The 15,416-nt window shown below is 42.5% G+C and overlaps 1 protein-coding gene across 1 annotated transcript; it reads left to right on the plus strand.

The window, feature by feature from the left end:
- Positions 1 to 9,187: 9,187 nt before the first annotated feature.
- On the plus strand, positions 9,188 to 14,062 carry SOSTDC1 (sclerostin domain containing 1). The gene is made up of 2 exons (XM_054991736.1): positions 9,188 to 9,517; positions 12,854 to 14,062. Exons 1-2 carry the CDS (start codon positions 9,322 to 9,324, stop codon positions 13,267 to 13,269), a joined length of 612 nt encoding a protein of 203 aa, XP_054847711.1. The 5' UTR covers positions 9,188 to 9,321; the 3' UTR covers positions 13,270 to 14,062.
- The last annotated feature ends 1,354 nt before the right edge of the window (positions 14,063 to 15,416 follow it).

The raw sequence follows: 15,416 nt of genomic DNA on the forward strand, positions 1-15,416 counted from the left end.
GAAAAATACATTGCACTTTGAATCCCGTCTTGATGCCTAGGGCACATTGGGGACAGGGTCCTGACAGATTTATAAAGGGCCATAATATTATATAGGAAGAGAATTCTCTTGTATGACCTTCTTAGGGCTTATTCCGTACATTGTAATATGCACACTGGGAAGAAAGGATGGCTTTCCCATCCCCAGAAGTTGCTAAACACAAGATTTAATGGCTAGAGAAATCTTGTGGCTCAACTCTGCAAAAATATACAAGAATGATGAATGATCCTGACAAACTGGGAAATCATATTGACACATATAATCATCACTTACTAGCAATTTTCCTTCAGCTGGTCAAAAAGAAAATGTATCCTTATCCTTCAGTACTAAGAAACAGCTATGCTGAAGCAATAGGAGAAATATTGAGATGATTCTACAGCTCCACAATGAATGTATTATAGAAAAACATAGTCTCAATAACATAAGAGCCAGTTTGGTGTAGTGGTTAAGAGCAACAGGATTCTAATCTGGAGGACGGGGTTTGATTCCCCACTCCTCCACTTGAAACCAGCTGGGTGACCTTGGGTCAGTCAGAGCTCTCTCAGCCCCACCCACCTCACAGGGTGATTGTTGCGAGGGTAATGATAACACACTAAAAACCACTCTGAGCAGGCATTGAGTTGTCCTGAAGGGTGATATATAAATCAAATGTTATTCATGTTATTATAAGAAGAGCTGAACTATGTCAGAATAAAGTGAAACCCAGATTCTGTCCCCACAATTGGTCAAGTGCAGTTGCACTGGGATGTTTTCACAGCACAGAAGTCCTTCCTTCCACTCTACACCAATTTTTAAAGAATTTTATCAAATGTTAAAAAAATATTTTCTCTAGCCTTTTGAATTCAAGGAATTTATTTAGTCAGTTTTTATGCCTTCTTTCCATAGAGCTTGCTTGAAGTGGCTTACAAAATAAAATATAATGAAAGCGAACACCATGAAACTTTTAATATATGTACAGCACCTTAAAATGAATCTCATAAAACACTTACTGAGGTGGAAGCCAACTGTAAAAATAAGTTGAAAAGAAATCAACTCCTTAATTAGAAGCTCAAGTAAAATGAAATGTTTTAGTCTGGTACCTCAAATATAGTAGGGTTAGTGACAGGTGAGCCTCTAGGGGAAGAGCATTCCACAGGTGAGGTGCAACCACTGAAAAAGCCTTGTTTCCGATTGCCACCGGCTTCACTTTAGAAAGGGAGAGGCACAAAGCGCAGGAAGATCTTAGTTGGCAGGCTGGACAATATGGGAGGAAGTGGTCTTTCAAGCACCTGGTCCCAATCCATTTCGGGCCTTCAGGGTAAAGAACTGGCAGTTTGAATTATGTCTGGAAACAGACAGTCAGCCAGTGCAGATCTTTCAGCAAAGGGGTGACTATGATCCCCGTATCCCACCCGACAGCAGCCTGGCTGCCACATTTTGGACCAGCTGAAAGTATATATATATCATCACTCCTAACTGTTTGCAGTGACAGCTTTTTCCCACAGATCAGTTGAGTGCAGCATTGTTTTCATTACATTCTCAAAGTATTTCACATACATTATTTAAGTCACCCCCAGGGCAGTATTATTATCCACATATTACAGGTGGAAACGAAGGGTGTGAGACAGTGGCTTGTCTAAGGCCACCCAGAAATCTACAAACTATGATCCGAGCTGGGGACTTCTCATTCAGAATTCATGCTCTTAACTCCTGCCTGGTGCCACTTAGGTGCTTATCTGCTGCCCAATCACCTGACGTTACATTCAATATGTATACAGAAAAGAACTCCACCTCCCTCCCTGCTTAACTTCTCCACGATCTAGCAAGAATAGAAAAGAAATATGGGTCTTTTACTGCTGGCTGCCCTGACAAGACATATGGGACTTTTATTGAGGAAAAATCCACCCCCAGATCCCAAAGTAGTCAGATCTTTGGGGAAGCAGCAAATGTCAGCTGTCACTGTGATACAATTGGGAGAGAAGATCTGTCAGGCATGATTCCAAATAGTTAGGTCTTTATAGATCAATAGCAATATATTTTTTTTCCTGGAGGCACATAGGAAGGCAATATAGACTTCAAAGGCCATGTACTTCCTATGGTTAATACCCATTAATTAATCAAGAAGCTGTATTTTAAAGCAGTAGTAGTAGCTACACACTGGGAGCATCCAATATACAAGACATTTCACTTATTCAGTCATGACTGCACGAAGGAATTGGCAACTTTGGCAAAGACTTCATCAGAGAGATGCTGACAGTCTTCTGATCAAAGACAAAGACAAACACACCATTTAGAATCCAGGAGCCAGATGGTCATTCAAACCACTTCCAGATTGTAGAGCACATTAAGAAAAGGTGAGTGTATCTTGTAACCATCCCCAATTTTCAGGCTTCTCTGAGACATATAGCAAAATCGCAGAAATGGCACCCTATAGGTTTGATGTGCAGGAGACCCTTGTGCTGGTGGACAATTTTAAAAACTCCTGAAGCACTCAGACGCTGGATAGCGAGAATTCTGAATGCAAATATCTATAAAAGATTCCAAACACGTACAGTCCTGGATGCCTTTGAAAATCTCTTTCCATGTAAAACTATCCAGGAGAACTGAAGGTGAACTGCTATTCCAATACTAACCTAACCAGACATTATAATCCTCCACTGAGATCTTACTTTGTCACCATTTCACTGGGTAACTATACTTGACAGGGCCAGTGGTGGTTCCCTGCCAATGGAATGCTTTTTCATAGGAAGTTTGTGCTTCTGGATTTGTCTCTGAAGACAGACTGATTACACCATTGGCAAGTAGAATGAGATGCATTCCTTCTTGGGAAAGCAGTATACAAATCCAGTTATCCATCTTTTGATTGCATCCAGAGTAAATTATTGTCATCCTCTTTGTGTGGGACTGTCTTTGAAGATAATTTGGAAATGTATTTGGTTCAGAGTAGTAATAATAATAATAACATTCGATTTATATATCGCCCTTCAGGATGACATAACACCCACTCAGAGCAGTTTACAAACTATGTCATTATTATCTCCACAACAAAACACCCTGTGAGGGGGGTGGGGCTGAAAGAGCTAGAAGCTGTGACTGACCCAAGATCACCCAGCTGGCTTCAAGTGGAGGAATCAAACCTGGTTCTCCAGATTAGAGTCCCACGCTCTTAACCACTACAGTAGGAACCTAACATCCTTGTGAACATACCAATATTGTTTGTTTCTAGGCACAGTCTTTCAAAGGGTTGGTTCTTACCTGGAAAGCAACAAATGGCCTGGGATTGGGATATATCACAGATCTCTTACTCTAATATGAACCTGCCCAACAGCTGAGGTGTTTCACTTTCTACTCTGTATGGCTCAGTCTTTGGACAGATGAGTAGTTACCCAAGGCAAGGCCTGTTTTTTCTGTGGCTACTCAACAGTGGAATTCCTCTTGGCATCCATTTGTCAGCACCTAAGTTTTAAAAAAATTTAGGCACTTGGGGAAGATGTTTTTATTTTTCCCAATCTTTGATACTGCGTACTTTATTTTTTGCATTAAACAAATCCAGCTGCACTTTTACAACCTTTTTAATTTCTCAAACATGAGTTTTCATACTTCATTTTCATACTACTACCTACTTCATTGGATGCTAGTAGAAATATGAGATGCAAGCTAGGAAATATTTCAGCAAATCTTTTAGAGGGACATTCACATTCAGCTCTTATACTATAAGAATCTGTAAATTGTGTTTAGGTTTAGAAGCCAGTGTGGTATACTGGTTATAGTGTCATACTAGGATCTGGGAGGTCCAGGTTGGAATCCCCGCTCTGCCGTGGAAGCTCACTGTGTGACCCTGGGCCAATCACAGACTCTTAGCCTAACCTACTTCACAAGGTTGTTGTGAGGATAAAATGGAAGAGAGGAGAATATAAGGTGCTATGAGTCTGTTGGAAAGAAAGGTGGGACATAAGTAAATAAAAACAAATTTAAAATAAATAAATACATTTCTGATAGGTATCCTGCCACCTAAAAGTCCATTTATCTATCTGAATAAAGAAGTTTGAGGATGATTAATTTGTCTGTGTAAATCTTCATGATCTGGGGCTTTTTTACTATGCTTGTAGCTCTTGATAGGGTTGCCATCTCTGGGTTGAGAAACTCCTGGAGATTTTCAGATAGAGCCTGAATAAGGCAGGGTTTAGGGAGGGAGAGAACTCAGCACGATATAAGACTACAGAGATCGTCCTCCAAATCAACCATTTTCTCCAGAGGAGCTGTTCTAGTTCTTATTCTGGGAGATCCCCAGGTGCCACCTGGAGATTAGCAACCCTAGTCCTTGCTGTTTTTTAAAATGTTGGTGTTGTTAGTTTTATATTTTAATTGTTGTCATGATTTTACAGGTTTTACTGTGGAGGTATTATGATCTACCTTGAGAATTTTGTTGAAAGGTCTCAGATCAGGCTTTAAAAAAAATATGTGAATGGAACATTTAAAATGAAGGCACGGAGCAAGTGTTTGATCAGATGAACAAGCCTGGTGCTTGAGAAATAAAAGAGTGTGTGTGGTGTTAGTGGATTTGCCTGCAGAAGGTCCCAGATGCAATTCTTGGCATCTGAGCAATCTCAGAAAACAGGTGTTAAAGGCCATTTCTGGGCCTAGACCCCAGAGAGCACAGGGGACCCATGGTATTGCCCTGAGTCAGGGCATTTGGTCTGGGTCTCAAGCTCCTAGGGGACTCAACCTTAGTCACTCGTTAATTTTTTGGCATTTGATAAGTTTTGCAACTTGTTTTGCTGTGCATCACATGTTAGCATTTTTAAAAATGTTGTTATAGCTCTGAGGCTTAAAATTTAGAAGTGCCCTGGGTCTCTCTGGACCTCTAAGAAGGCCTCATAAAACAGCTTCATATGTTCAAGGCAAAGAGTCTGAAGCATGGGATAGACAATGGAGAGGAAGAGGCATTCCAATTGGAGAATGTACCATTTTGAATAAGGAAAGGTTCATTTCCAAGCATTTAAAAACAAAACTTGTTTGAATGCATGTATGCACAGTTTTAAGGTCATATTCAGAAATCAGGACTATTCATGATAAACTTGACTATGGATTGTTTGCCTAGGGGGAGCAGGTCCTGAATCAGTTAATTAGTTTGCTAGACTTCCTCCTGATCAGATGGATACATGGACATTTCCTGCAACCTCAGCTTTCTCATTTCACCCTGCATTTTAATCGCTGGACCTTTTGATTAATCTTGCAGAATGAGATGCTTATTGGATGCATTGGCTGGGGTTAGCATCATTGTGGCTCAACAGTGGCCACAGTGGTATGGATATTAGGGGAGCAACAACCTCAAAAAAAGGCATCAAGCTTGAACACTAAATAAACATTACATGGAAGTTTGAATGAACCCAAAGTTTACCTTGTTCAATGAAAAAGCTGTTTCCCCTGTTTAGTCTGGACTATTTTTTTATCAGAACTAGCATTTGAGATACGCCCTACAGTCAAAACCCAGGTCATATACAGATTGCAATATTCCAAATATTATGAAATCTCACCTCCAATGCATTTTCTCCAAAGCATTCAGATGAACTACAACCAACTGAGTACTCGCATACTTCTGAACAGTTCACATGCCTAGGGGCTGACAGGTTCAGCCTTTCTAAACACATTTCTGCAAAGGTGGAAGAAGCGGCATTTGCGGCACTTCTCTTTGGTATGAAGGCACCATTAAAGAGAGCTGTTCAGATCCAGGCGCTGGCAGCCCTTTAGAGTAATATTGTTGTAAATGATATCTGATTCTTAAAGGATGTTCAGGTCCCTGAGACTTCTGTGTTCTCCACTACCTACTGGACAGAAAACAGGTAAAGCATTTTTTAAAAGTGTAAGTTTTGCTTAGGTATAATACAACAATATCTTTATGATGCAGCTGGTTCTTTGCTGAACATGCCTTTATGAATCGTTTAATTCAGGAAAGCCTTTATTTATAATTGCTTTTTAAAAAGGAAAATAGATTTCATCATGTCTGTAATTTTTTGCGGGTAAAATTGGATGTGTATGAAAGCAGAGAACTGATAGTCTGTCTGTGGCTAGACACAAGACCGCCAAGTACGGATCAAGCTTTTCCACACAAAGCACTGCTTAATACACCTCCGTTCCACCCTGCAACATTCTTGATATTCCAGAAAAGGGTGTGGCCAGTTCTAATGCAGGCAGATACTGATTGAGCCTCCCTGCTTATAACTGCCAAGACAGCTCACTTCTGCTTTTCAACACTCATGCAATTCCACTGTCTTTCCCGCAGAAACTGAAGGTGATCTGGTATTCAATCTGGCATTTGTCACCTTAGTGGCATCGTTCTCATTAACTTACATGAATGAAGTTAAAGGCTTGGGAGACGTCATCCAGTTAAGCCCACATATTTGCAACTTAAGCCAAATTTAGCCCTACTCAAACCCGTGGGACTAAAATGGATTAAACTGTAAATCAAAGAACAAGGGCTATACAAAAGGGCCCCTGACTAAACCAGTGTTAGGTGTTGTCATTGTACTTCTTGTTTGCTGTGGGGCTTCTTTTTAAGAGCCAACTAGAAAATGCTTGTTCTCCCATTTTGCTATCCTCCCAGAGTATTTATTTATTTAGGAACCTTGAATGCCACCTCTCCAGACCTGCTGGAGGTGGCTCACAAACGAAACCAATTGAGATAATAAAACAGGTCAGTAAAACAAATAATGCAATAAAACAAACACGACAATAGAGTAAATGAAGAAATAAAAACAGATCAATAAAAAGATGCCAGGAAAAACAGGCCAAGCCAATACACAGGAATGCCATTCATTTCAACTCACTGCTGCATTTTGAAATCTGAAACTGCCTACCAAGTTAGTTTCTATGGCGGTGATCCATAAATCAGTTGCCCCAAGCAAACTTTTCAACAACGTCAAGGCTGGTGGTCTTGACACAAATAAGGAGTCAAGCCAGGAAACAGATATTCAAGCAGGTGGGCCATCAAGTGAGTCAGCAGGCAAGAGAGTAAGCAGGGATGTGCAGTCTGGGAGCAGCTCAGTGTGTACTTGAACAACAAGTTACAGAGACTGAAGAGCCAAGAAGAGTTATAGCACCAGGCAAAACCTTATAGCACTACTCTCTGGCCATAACTGTGGTGAAGTACAGCAGAGATTAGGTCCCTCCTCTGGCAAAGTTTCACAGGGGTGCAAATTGTGCACCTGCAAAATGATTCAGACAGCCCAATTATCGGGGCATCGGGAAACAAAGGAGTCCAACTGCACGAACAGACTAGTCCTTTATTATCTGCTGCAGTACCTGCGCACAAAGTGCATGCTACTTCAAATAGCAGCTTGGTCCATCAGTTTGCAATTAGATATGGTTGCCTGCAAGTGGTAAAGCCTGCTGATTGACCCGCTTGTAGACTTATAGCTAGGTAGGTGTGCCATCTTACTATTCAAAATGGCTTGCATAATTTGCATAACATTGAAGGAGCATTAGTAGTACCCCATTAATTGGAAATACAGAATGCAAGAGTTATTCCCAGTAATTCCTGGGTCATCTCTTGAAAAACCACCAAAGAGACGATACAGGCATACCCTGTCACTCTGGACCACAATGTAAATGGTTACAGTGGGGTGTACCAGTAGCTACTTTAGTGGAACATCCCCAAGTCTAACATTACATCAGCTTTTTAATAACATTGGGCATCTACCATCACTTCACTCAGCAAAATTTGAAGGCTTTCTCCAGCCTCAGAAACCTTCCTCCAACTTCAGTGGCTCTTCTTCTGGTGGAAGAGCCACTTAAGTTGAGGGAAGGCTTCTGAGGCTAAAATGTGGCTTCAAACTTTGCGGAGTGGAGTGACAGGCTACATGTAAGTGTCTAAAGGGCACTTCCGCCTTCAGAGGCAGTAAACCTCTAAGTGCCAGTGCCAGGAAGCAACATTAGGGGAAGGCCTTGGCCTCTACGCCCTGTTGTCCCTCCAGAGGAACTGGTTGGCCATTGTGTGAGACAGGACGCTGAATCCAGCAGGGCTCTTCTTATGTTCACTCTATTAATTTAACATAGAGATGACGCTGATAGTATAGTGAAATCTAAAAACGAAACACCAAAACTACAGCCCAAAATAAAGTTTCACCCTCCTCCGTAAAACAGCATGTCATGTAAAGAAAAGCCAAGCACTCTTAAAATATTCTTTAAAATATGCGTCTGCATCAATCCATAATGCTAATGTCCCACCATTTACTCTAAGAATATTCCACCAGGCTGGATTTACACGCAAGGTCTGTAAACTACAGTTTAGAGTATCCAATTATGATGTATTTACAGAGCCTGTTAATACAATGGGAAAAGGGAGTAAAGCCCCCAATCTCAGTGTTAGAATAATACACATTTGGGGGTAATGCTGCGGTCCTCTGAAACTTGACATATAGCCTCCGCGGGTCTTACAGTGCAATCCTATACAGCGTTGCTCCAGCCTGGGTCCCCTGAAATCAATGCACTGAGGCTGGAGTAACTCCGCAGAGGATTGCAGTTCTGAGCCGGCTCTGATTCCCGCTGGTTTTAACGAGACTCACTTCGGGCAGGTGAGCCGCAAAACGCTCTCCAAAGACCTTTCCTAACCCGCCCAGTTTTGCAAACCGCCGAGAGAGTTCTGCCGAAGAACTTCAGCGGAGCCTTGAGAAGAGACGAGTCCCTGAACGCAAACGCGGCTCTGGGCAGGCGCTGCCTTGATCAAAGCTCCATTATTCATCCCTTTCTCCAGGCAACCGTTGAATTATTCACGGTGCAGCGAGGGAGCTGTCGGCGTGGGCTGCGTGCGCGCCTCTTCCCCCGAGCCGCTCCTGCCCTTCGCGGCATTTTGCGCTCCCCCTCCACCGCGCTGGCAACCTCGCGCGCCTCTCCCCAAACCGCGAGTTTCTCTCCCCTGGGAGCGAAGAGCAGCTTTGCAGAAGGGAAGCCCGGAGCCCCCCGCTGCCATCGGGGCGGGGAGTAGCCGAAGGGCGCGGCGGCAGACAGACCCCCTTCGACAGCCCCGGCCAGTCTCCAACGCCCCCGCGAGGAATCCCGCAGCCCGGCGCGTTCCGGCCCCTCCTTCCCGGCCGGCTTCGATTGGCGAGAGGCTCCCGGTCGCTCCCCGGGGATCCCACCCACCTCCGCCGCTCTCCGCAACTTTCGCACTTGAACGCGTGCCAAGCCGTCCGGGGCTATATAAAGGCAGCCCGGTGGAGGCGCCACACCGTTGCAGCGAAGGCAGCCGCCGAGGCGAAGGAGGGCCGGGGAAGGACTCCACAGGCACCGACGCTGCAGCTCGCCATGACCCCTGCCGCTCTCCACATCCCGCGCTTCCTGCTCGCCTGCTTGCTCTTGAGGAGCTGCTCGGCTTTCAAGAACGATGCCACAGAGATCCTTTACTCGCAGGTCGCCAAAGCCGCCCCGGCCAACAACAGCACTTTGAATCAAGCCCGAAACGGAGGCAGGCATCCCGGCCACTCGGGGTTCGAGCGGAACAGTAAGTCTTGCAAAGCGGGCCGCCCTCCCTGGCCGCCCCACTCGCGGTTCCCCTTCGGGTTTTTCCAACAAATCATGACCCAGAAACGGAATTCTGGTTGTCGTTAATGATACTTCTTCAAAAGTTCCAGGTGGGTAGCTGTGCTGGGCTGCAGTGGAAGAGCGAGATCTGGGTCCAATAGCACCTTAAAGGAAATCTAGGTAGTCTTTAAGGACCCATCTAGAAACTAAAGGAAATCTAGTTGGTCTTAAGGTGCTATTGGACCCGGATCTTGCTCTGCTCTTAAAAGTGGTCTTTTGGAGTCTCAGGATTGTGGTAGCTGACGAGCTTTGACTCTGGGAAGCTCATACCCTGGAAACCTAGTTGGTCTTTAAGGCGCTACTTGGATTCAGATGCTCCTTAGATCCTCTTCTACTGCAGACCAAGACGGCTACCTACTCCTTAAACTATCAAGGCTGTGGAGTGTCAATCTCTTCTGTGCTGGAATAGCTTCTAGGCACCCCCCCCCCATGTGGCTGGGTTATTATTAGCTCAGAATTAGACCCCAGCTTTGCATCAGGCAGTTTTATTCCCAGAGCACAAACGTATGAACAGGGAGGCAACAACAGAGAGAAAAGAGAGATCTCTGTTTTTTTCCTCTGCAGCTTTTCCTTCTTCCAAATACTAATGTGATCCATTTCCTATACAGCTAAGGGGTTTGAGAACTAAAGTAGTTGGTGTTGGTGATTTAGGAGAGGCTAAACTCTCTCCCTCAGCTTTCTCTCAGTGCAACATGCATTGCAGTGCAACCATCTGTCAGTGGGGCCTTCCCAGAGCTAACATTTACCTTCAGTAAAGAGGCTTTGATTGGGTTCCAGCCGTTTGTTTTTACTTCCTGATGTTGCACTTACCTGCTTCAGTCCTCTAGTCAGTATAAACAAAACAGGTTCACAACCTACCTGGAAACTCTGCTTCAACTTGCCCTTGATATGGGATTTCTCCCCCCCCCCTTCCCCTGTTGCCTTTTTGATGGGAGAAAAGATAGAAGAGCAGGAAAGCTTTGGGTTGGCTCAAGCCAGAATGCAGCTTCTAAAAGGTGCCTTGATTTATTACACGCATCTTTATCTCCCAAAAGAAAGAGGTGGATGGCCATATCTTTCAGCAGGCTTGCCTGCATTTTGATAAAGCATGGTTTAAATACACAGGAAATATCTTGTCACTTCACAATTTACTAAAACAACCCAGTAGGCATTCATGGTCAGTGAACTGTCACCATGAAAAAGCTAACTATGTATGCAAGAAGATATCCCAAAAGGAAGACAATGCAAGGTAGTAATCACCTCTTTCCAGATGCATTCCTGAGCCAGGTGCAGGATTCAGACCTGTGTCAAAGTGAAATCACTTCCTTTGGGAACAGTCTGCAGAAGAGTCTTCACTGGTGGTCCCTGTAGATTTGTCAAGTGGGCAGATCAATCGATTCTTTCTAAGGCAGAATTACTTCAAAACAGTTTCCCCCCCCCCAGGTGACTTTCCACAGTCACCTTGTAGTGGAGATACAACAGGTTGTGGGAAGCCTCTGAGGGGTCAAAAAATCACAGACAAACTCAACTTTGACATATCTGAGTCTAGGGATGGAACCTAATTGACTGGTGGAAAGTTCTCCTCTGCACTCTCCACTGTACAGGAGAACTTGCCTGTGAATTGTGCCCTTGCTTGTTCCTGAGGAAAGGGGTGGATAGAGGAATCTGGTGTCCATGGGGGCACAAAGGCCCATAAGATTTCATTCATTAGTTAAAAGCAGCTCCTATACAAGAGGAATCCTCCCCATGAACACTTCCACATGGATCTGCCCCTCATGAGGTAACAGGAAAAAGTTCTCATGGAGTTTCAAAATGTCATGTGGGTTTACTTTATTTCAAATAAGCAAATGTAAACCAAAATATCATCAGGACGCTCATAGCTATAATTATCTTATTTACAGTAAAGATAGTTCTTGTTTTAACATTGCTCTCAAACAGCACAGACACTTCCCTTGATAACCAGGGCTTTTTTTCAGGGGGAACGCGGGGGAACGGAGTTCCGGCACCTCTTGAAAATACATGAATAGTGCTTGCAAATAATATGATTTCAAAGAATCCTGTGTGTTCCTTCCTCATTTCCCTCTTGAGAGTTCCACCACCTCTTTTCTCAGAAAAAAACCCGTTGATAACTAACATTTACCTTAAAAAGAAAAAAGCAAGTGTGAAAATACTGCACATTGAAATTCATGGTGTGTGTTCATTTCCAAAAAGATAATTATTAAAATAAGGAATAGTGCTTACTTCAGTGAGGATATCTACAGACACAAGCAGGCACAAACTTGTCCATATTTGCAGCTAGTTCAGCACCTTCCTGATACAATGTCGGTTGTCTTTTTTTTAAAAAAAAACAAACATGAAATAACATTGCCTTAGGTTTTGCAGTGTTGCTTGTTTCATGAAAGGGTATGTACAAGCAGTGTTGCAATACTGTAATACTGTTGCCTGAAGAAAAAAACAGCTCTGCATATTATAACCCAAAACAACATGTCTAGGACACAGTTGTTTAAACATTCTCCTCAAAACGAGCATCAGTTTTCCGTAGAGATAAAATGCATTTCTTTACCTTTGTCTGTCTATTTGGAGAGTTATTTCTCCAACTCCCAGAGTGACACACACAAAATTTTATACAAAACTATACTCAACCTCTTGGAGGAGATCCATCTTGGATTAAGATCCAGGACAAGGTTTTCATGAAAGGGAGGCAGATGAAAGGGATCCTATAAAATGAAATTACCTTTGATAGCATCAGTGGTTGAGGCAGTGCTTAATATACAGGTAGGCAACAGACAACAATCTAAATCAGACCCATTCACTTTTACACAATTGCTCAGAAATAGTATGTTTGAGATTCTGGATGTAGTTCTAAGAACACTTTTCTGGGAAGAAGCCCCATTGAATAAAATGGAACTGACTTCCACGTAGACCTGCTTCGGATTGCTCCCAAGCTCATCCAGAGTGAGATTTATTATGACTGGAATGTCAATTAGAGGACACAGATCAGGTTTTCCCCCTCCAGCCTGTTAAAGACTGTATACACTATAGATATATATGGGGAAAAGATCATTCAAAAGAAGCACCCAGGACTTCAAGTGAAATGTCCATTGACCACCACAAACCAAGGTTCCACTCTGTGACTCTAGATGCTGCGTTGGATGCCGGAATTCCTGGCCCACGTATTATTGATCTGGTCCTTTGTCATCTACTCTGTTGCAAGGAATAAATACACATAAATGTTTGGCATTTGAACATTGATTCCAGTGTTCTGTGTCTTTTACAGGTCGTGTTCAAGTTGGCTGCCGGGAACTGAGATCTACCAAATACATTTCAGATGGCCAATGTACTAGTATAAACCCCCTAAAAGAGCTGGTATGTGCTGGGGAATGCCTTCCTTTGCCAGTTTTGCCCAACTGGATTGGAGGGGGCTATGGGACCAAGTATTGGAGCAGAAGGAGCTTGCAGGAGTGGAGATGCGTCAACGACAAAACTCGTACCCAAAGGATTCAACTTCAGTGTCAAGATGGAAGTACGAGAACCTACAAAGTAACTGTGGTGACAGCATGTAAGTGTAAGAGATACACAAGGCAACATAATGAATCCAGCCACAACTTTGAAGGATCACCTCAAACAAAGCCTGTACAACATCATAAAGAGAGGAAAAGAAACACCAAAGCCATGAAGCATACCACGAGTTAGAACTCGGCCATCACATTTATAAAACTTGAACTCCTCAATAGTCCACTGCTTTTACAGATATCGCTGCCTGAAAAAGACACAGACTTTTCATTGTTTCTTCTCAGCTGTGTGTACTTGGACCAAACTTAGAAGGCCATTCCATGCATAAGGATCTCTTCAGTGGTCATTCATTATTTCAAGATGAACATTCACCTCCTATTCACTGAACTCTATTTTTTTTGGAAATGTAAAGATGTTGCTATGGATGTTCAATCAAATTTTATTTTGTAGAGAGTTGTGAATTTTCACAAAGCATACTTTTCAGATCAACAGGTCTACCGGCTGAAATAAATATTTTAAATTACACTGCAGTAAACCAAAAGCATTGTTCACATTGATCCTTCTATCCAAATGTTTTTAGCCACATATTTTAGTAAACAAAAACGTGCATGACAGCAGCTGAAAAAGTAAATCTGAACAAACACTATTTATTTGTCAATGTAATTATTTAATGAACTTTTGTTGCCTATTTTTAAGATACCTGTTTTATGTTTCACCACATTTCCCCCCCCCACACACACATCAAAGTATTTTCCTATAATTTGTGATCAAGCTAGAATATATGTTGTACATAATGTAACATAAGTATTTTAATCTTGTTGTTCTGTTTTAATTTTTAACACAAGTAAGAAACTTAGAAAAATATTTTGTAAATACATTGTAAAAATGCATTTGTACTTTTACAGTGTGCAGTCCAAAGGTAGACCATATTTCATACCAAACCATCCTTTTTTAATAAAAAAAATTAGTAACATGTATTGTCTTTGTTTTATCTGGTATATAGAATAAAGCACCAGTAGCACCATTCTGTTCATGCTTTGAAGACAAATGCTGCTGCTACCAATATACTTACTGCAGCTGCAATTTGGAAGTCACATGAAATTGCTTCATGTGGCAGCTCACCATTTATCTGTGTGCTTTGGTGGATCATTTTTTTTGCTCACCACCACAGAACTTTCTGGAGAGGACATTTGTAGAGGTGTGAACAAGTTTGCCTGTAGGAAGCACAAACCCAATACTATGTTAGTAACAATAAACGCTTGGCTGAAGACAAAGCTTTTAAGACAGTGGAAGACATCATATCCTGTGGTGAACACACTCATTTCTTTTGTTCTAATGTCCTCTTTGGCCAAACAAGATTTGTAAGTTTTTGAACCGGCATGAAACCAGTAAAAAAATGTGACTGGGCTGATTCTCCAGGCGTCACTGAAGTGACTGCTTGAGGATGGCAGCAATGTACAACGACAGCTCAACTTACCCCTCCCAGAAACTGATGGTATGGGAGATGTCACACATCATTTTCCCGAGAGTCTGCCAATCCTAGCTAGATCAAACCCAGGCTCCTGCGGTGTTGCCACAGGGTCTTGATTTTGGACCCATCCAGCAGCAACACAAGTCCAGGATGGAAACTCTGGTTACCTTGCTTGGGGTGACAAAATACCTTGGACTGGCCCTGATGATAGTAAACAGAGGGTGCATACCATGTACACACTATGGCCAGCGATCAATCTCCCATATATAGCTCCTCGAAAGAAAAGTTGATTGGTTTCTAACCCTAGGAGCTTCTACACAGCTACTGTTGTATGTGCCATGGCTCTTAGAAAATACATCTACTGTGTTGATTCATTGCATTTACTCTACAAAAGTGGACGAAACATTATTTTAAAACGTGTGAAAACAAATCTGGTAATAGTATTCAGTGTAAATAAAAGATTTCAGTAGATGGTTTTGGCTTCCAGACGTCTTAAGGGACTATTAACAGCTGGAGTTAATAGTTTGGACCAGCCTCACACATAGTTTCTACACTGTACATTTGGAACATTTATGGTACAATTCTAAGAAGAGTTACTCCAGTCTAAGCCCATTGTTAGTATCTGGGCTTCTTGAAAAAAAAATAAACTCCAATGCTTTCCATTATTTTGGCATGGATGATGATCAAGTCAAATATTTACAGTGCTGCGTGTGACTGTTCCTATAGACACAGTTTAGCACTTTATTCACATACTCTTATGAATTTTAATACATTCCTGAGTATCAGCAGAAACTGGCTTTTTACTGTGTCATTCAAGCAACAATAAGACAATGACTATTATCAACCTTATAATCTC

This window comes from Eublepharis macularius, chromosome 11 (assembly GCF_028583425.1).
Source record: "Eublepharis macularius isolate TG4126 chromosome 11, MPM_Emac_v1.0, whole genome shotgun sequence".
NCBI classification, from domain to species: domain Eukaryota; kingdom Metazoa; phylum Chordata; class Lepidosauria; order Squamata; family Eublepharidae; genus Eublepharis; species Eublepharis macularius.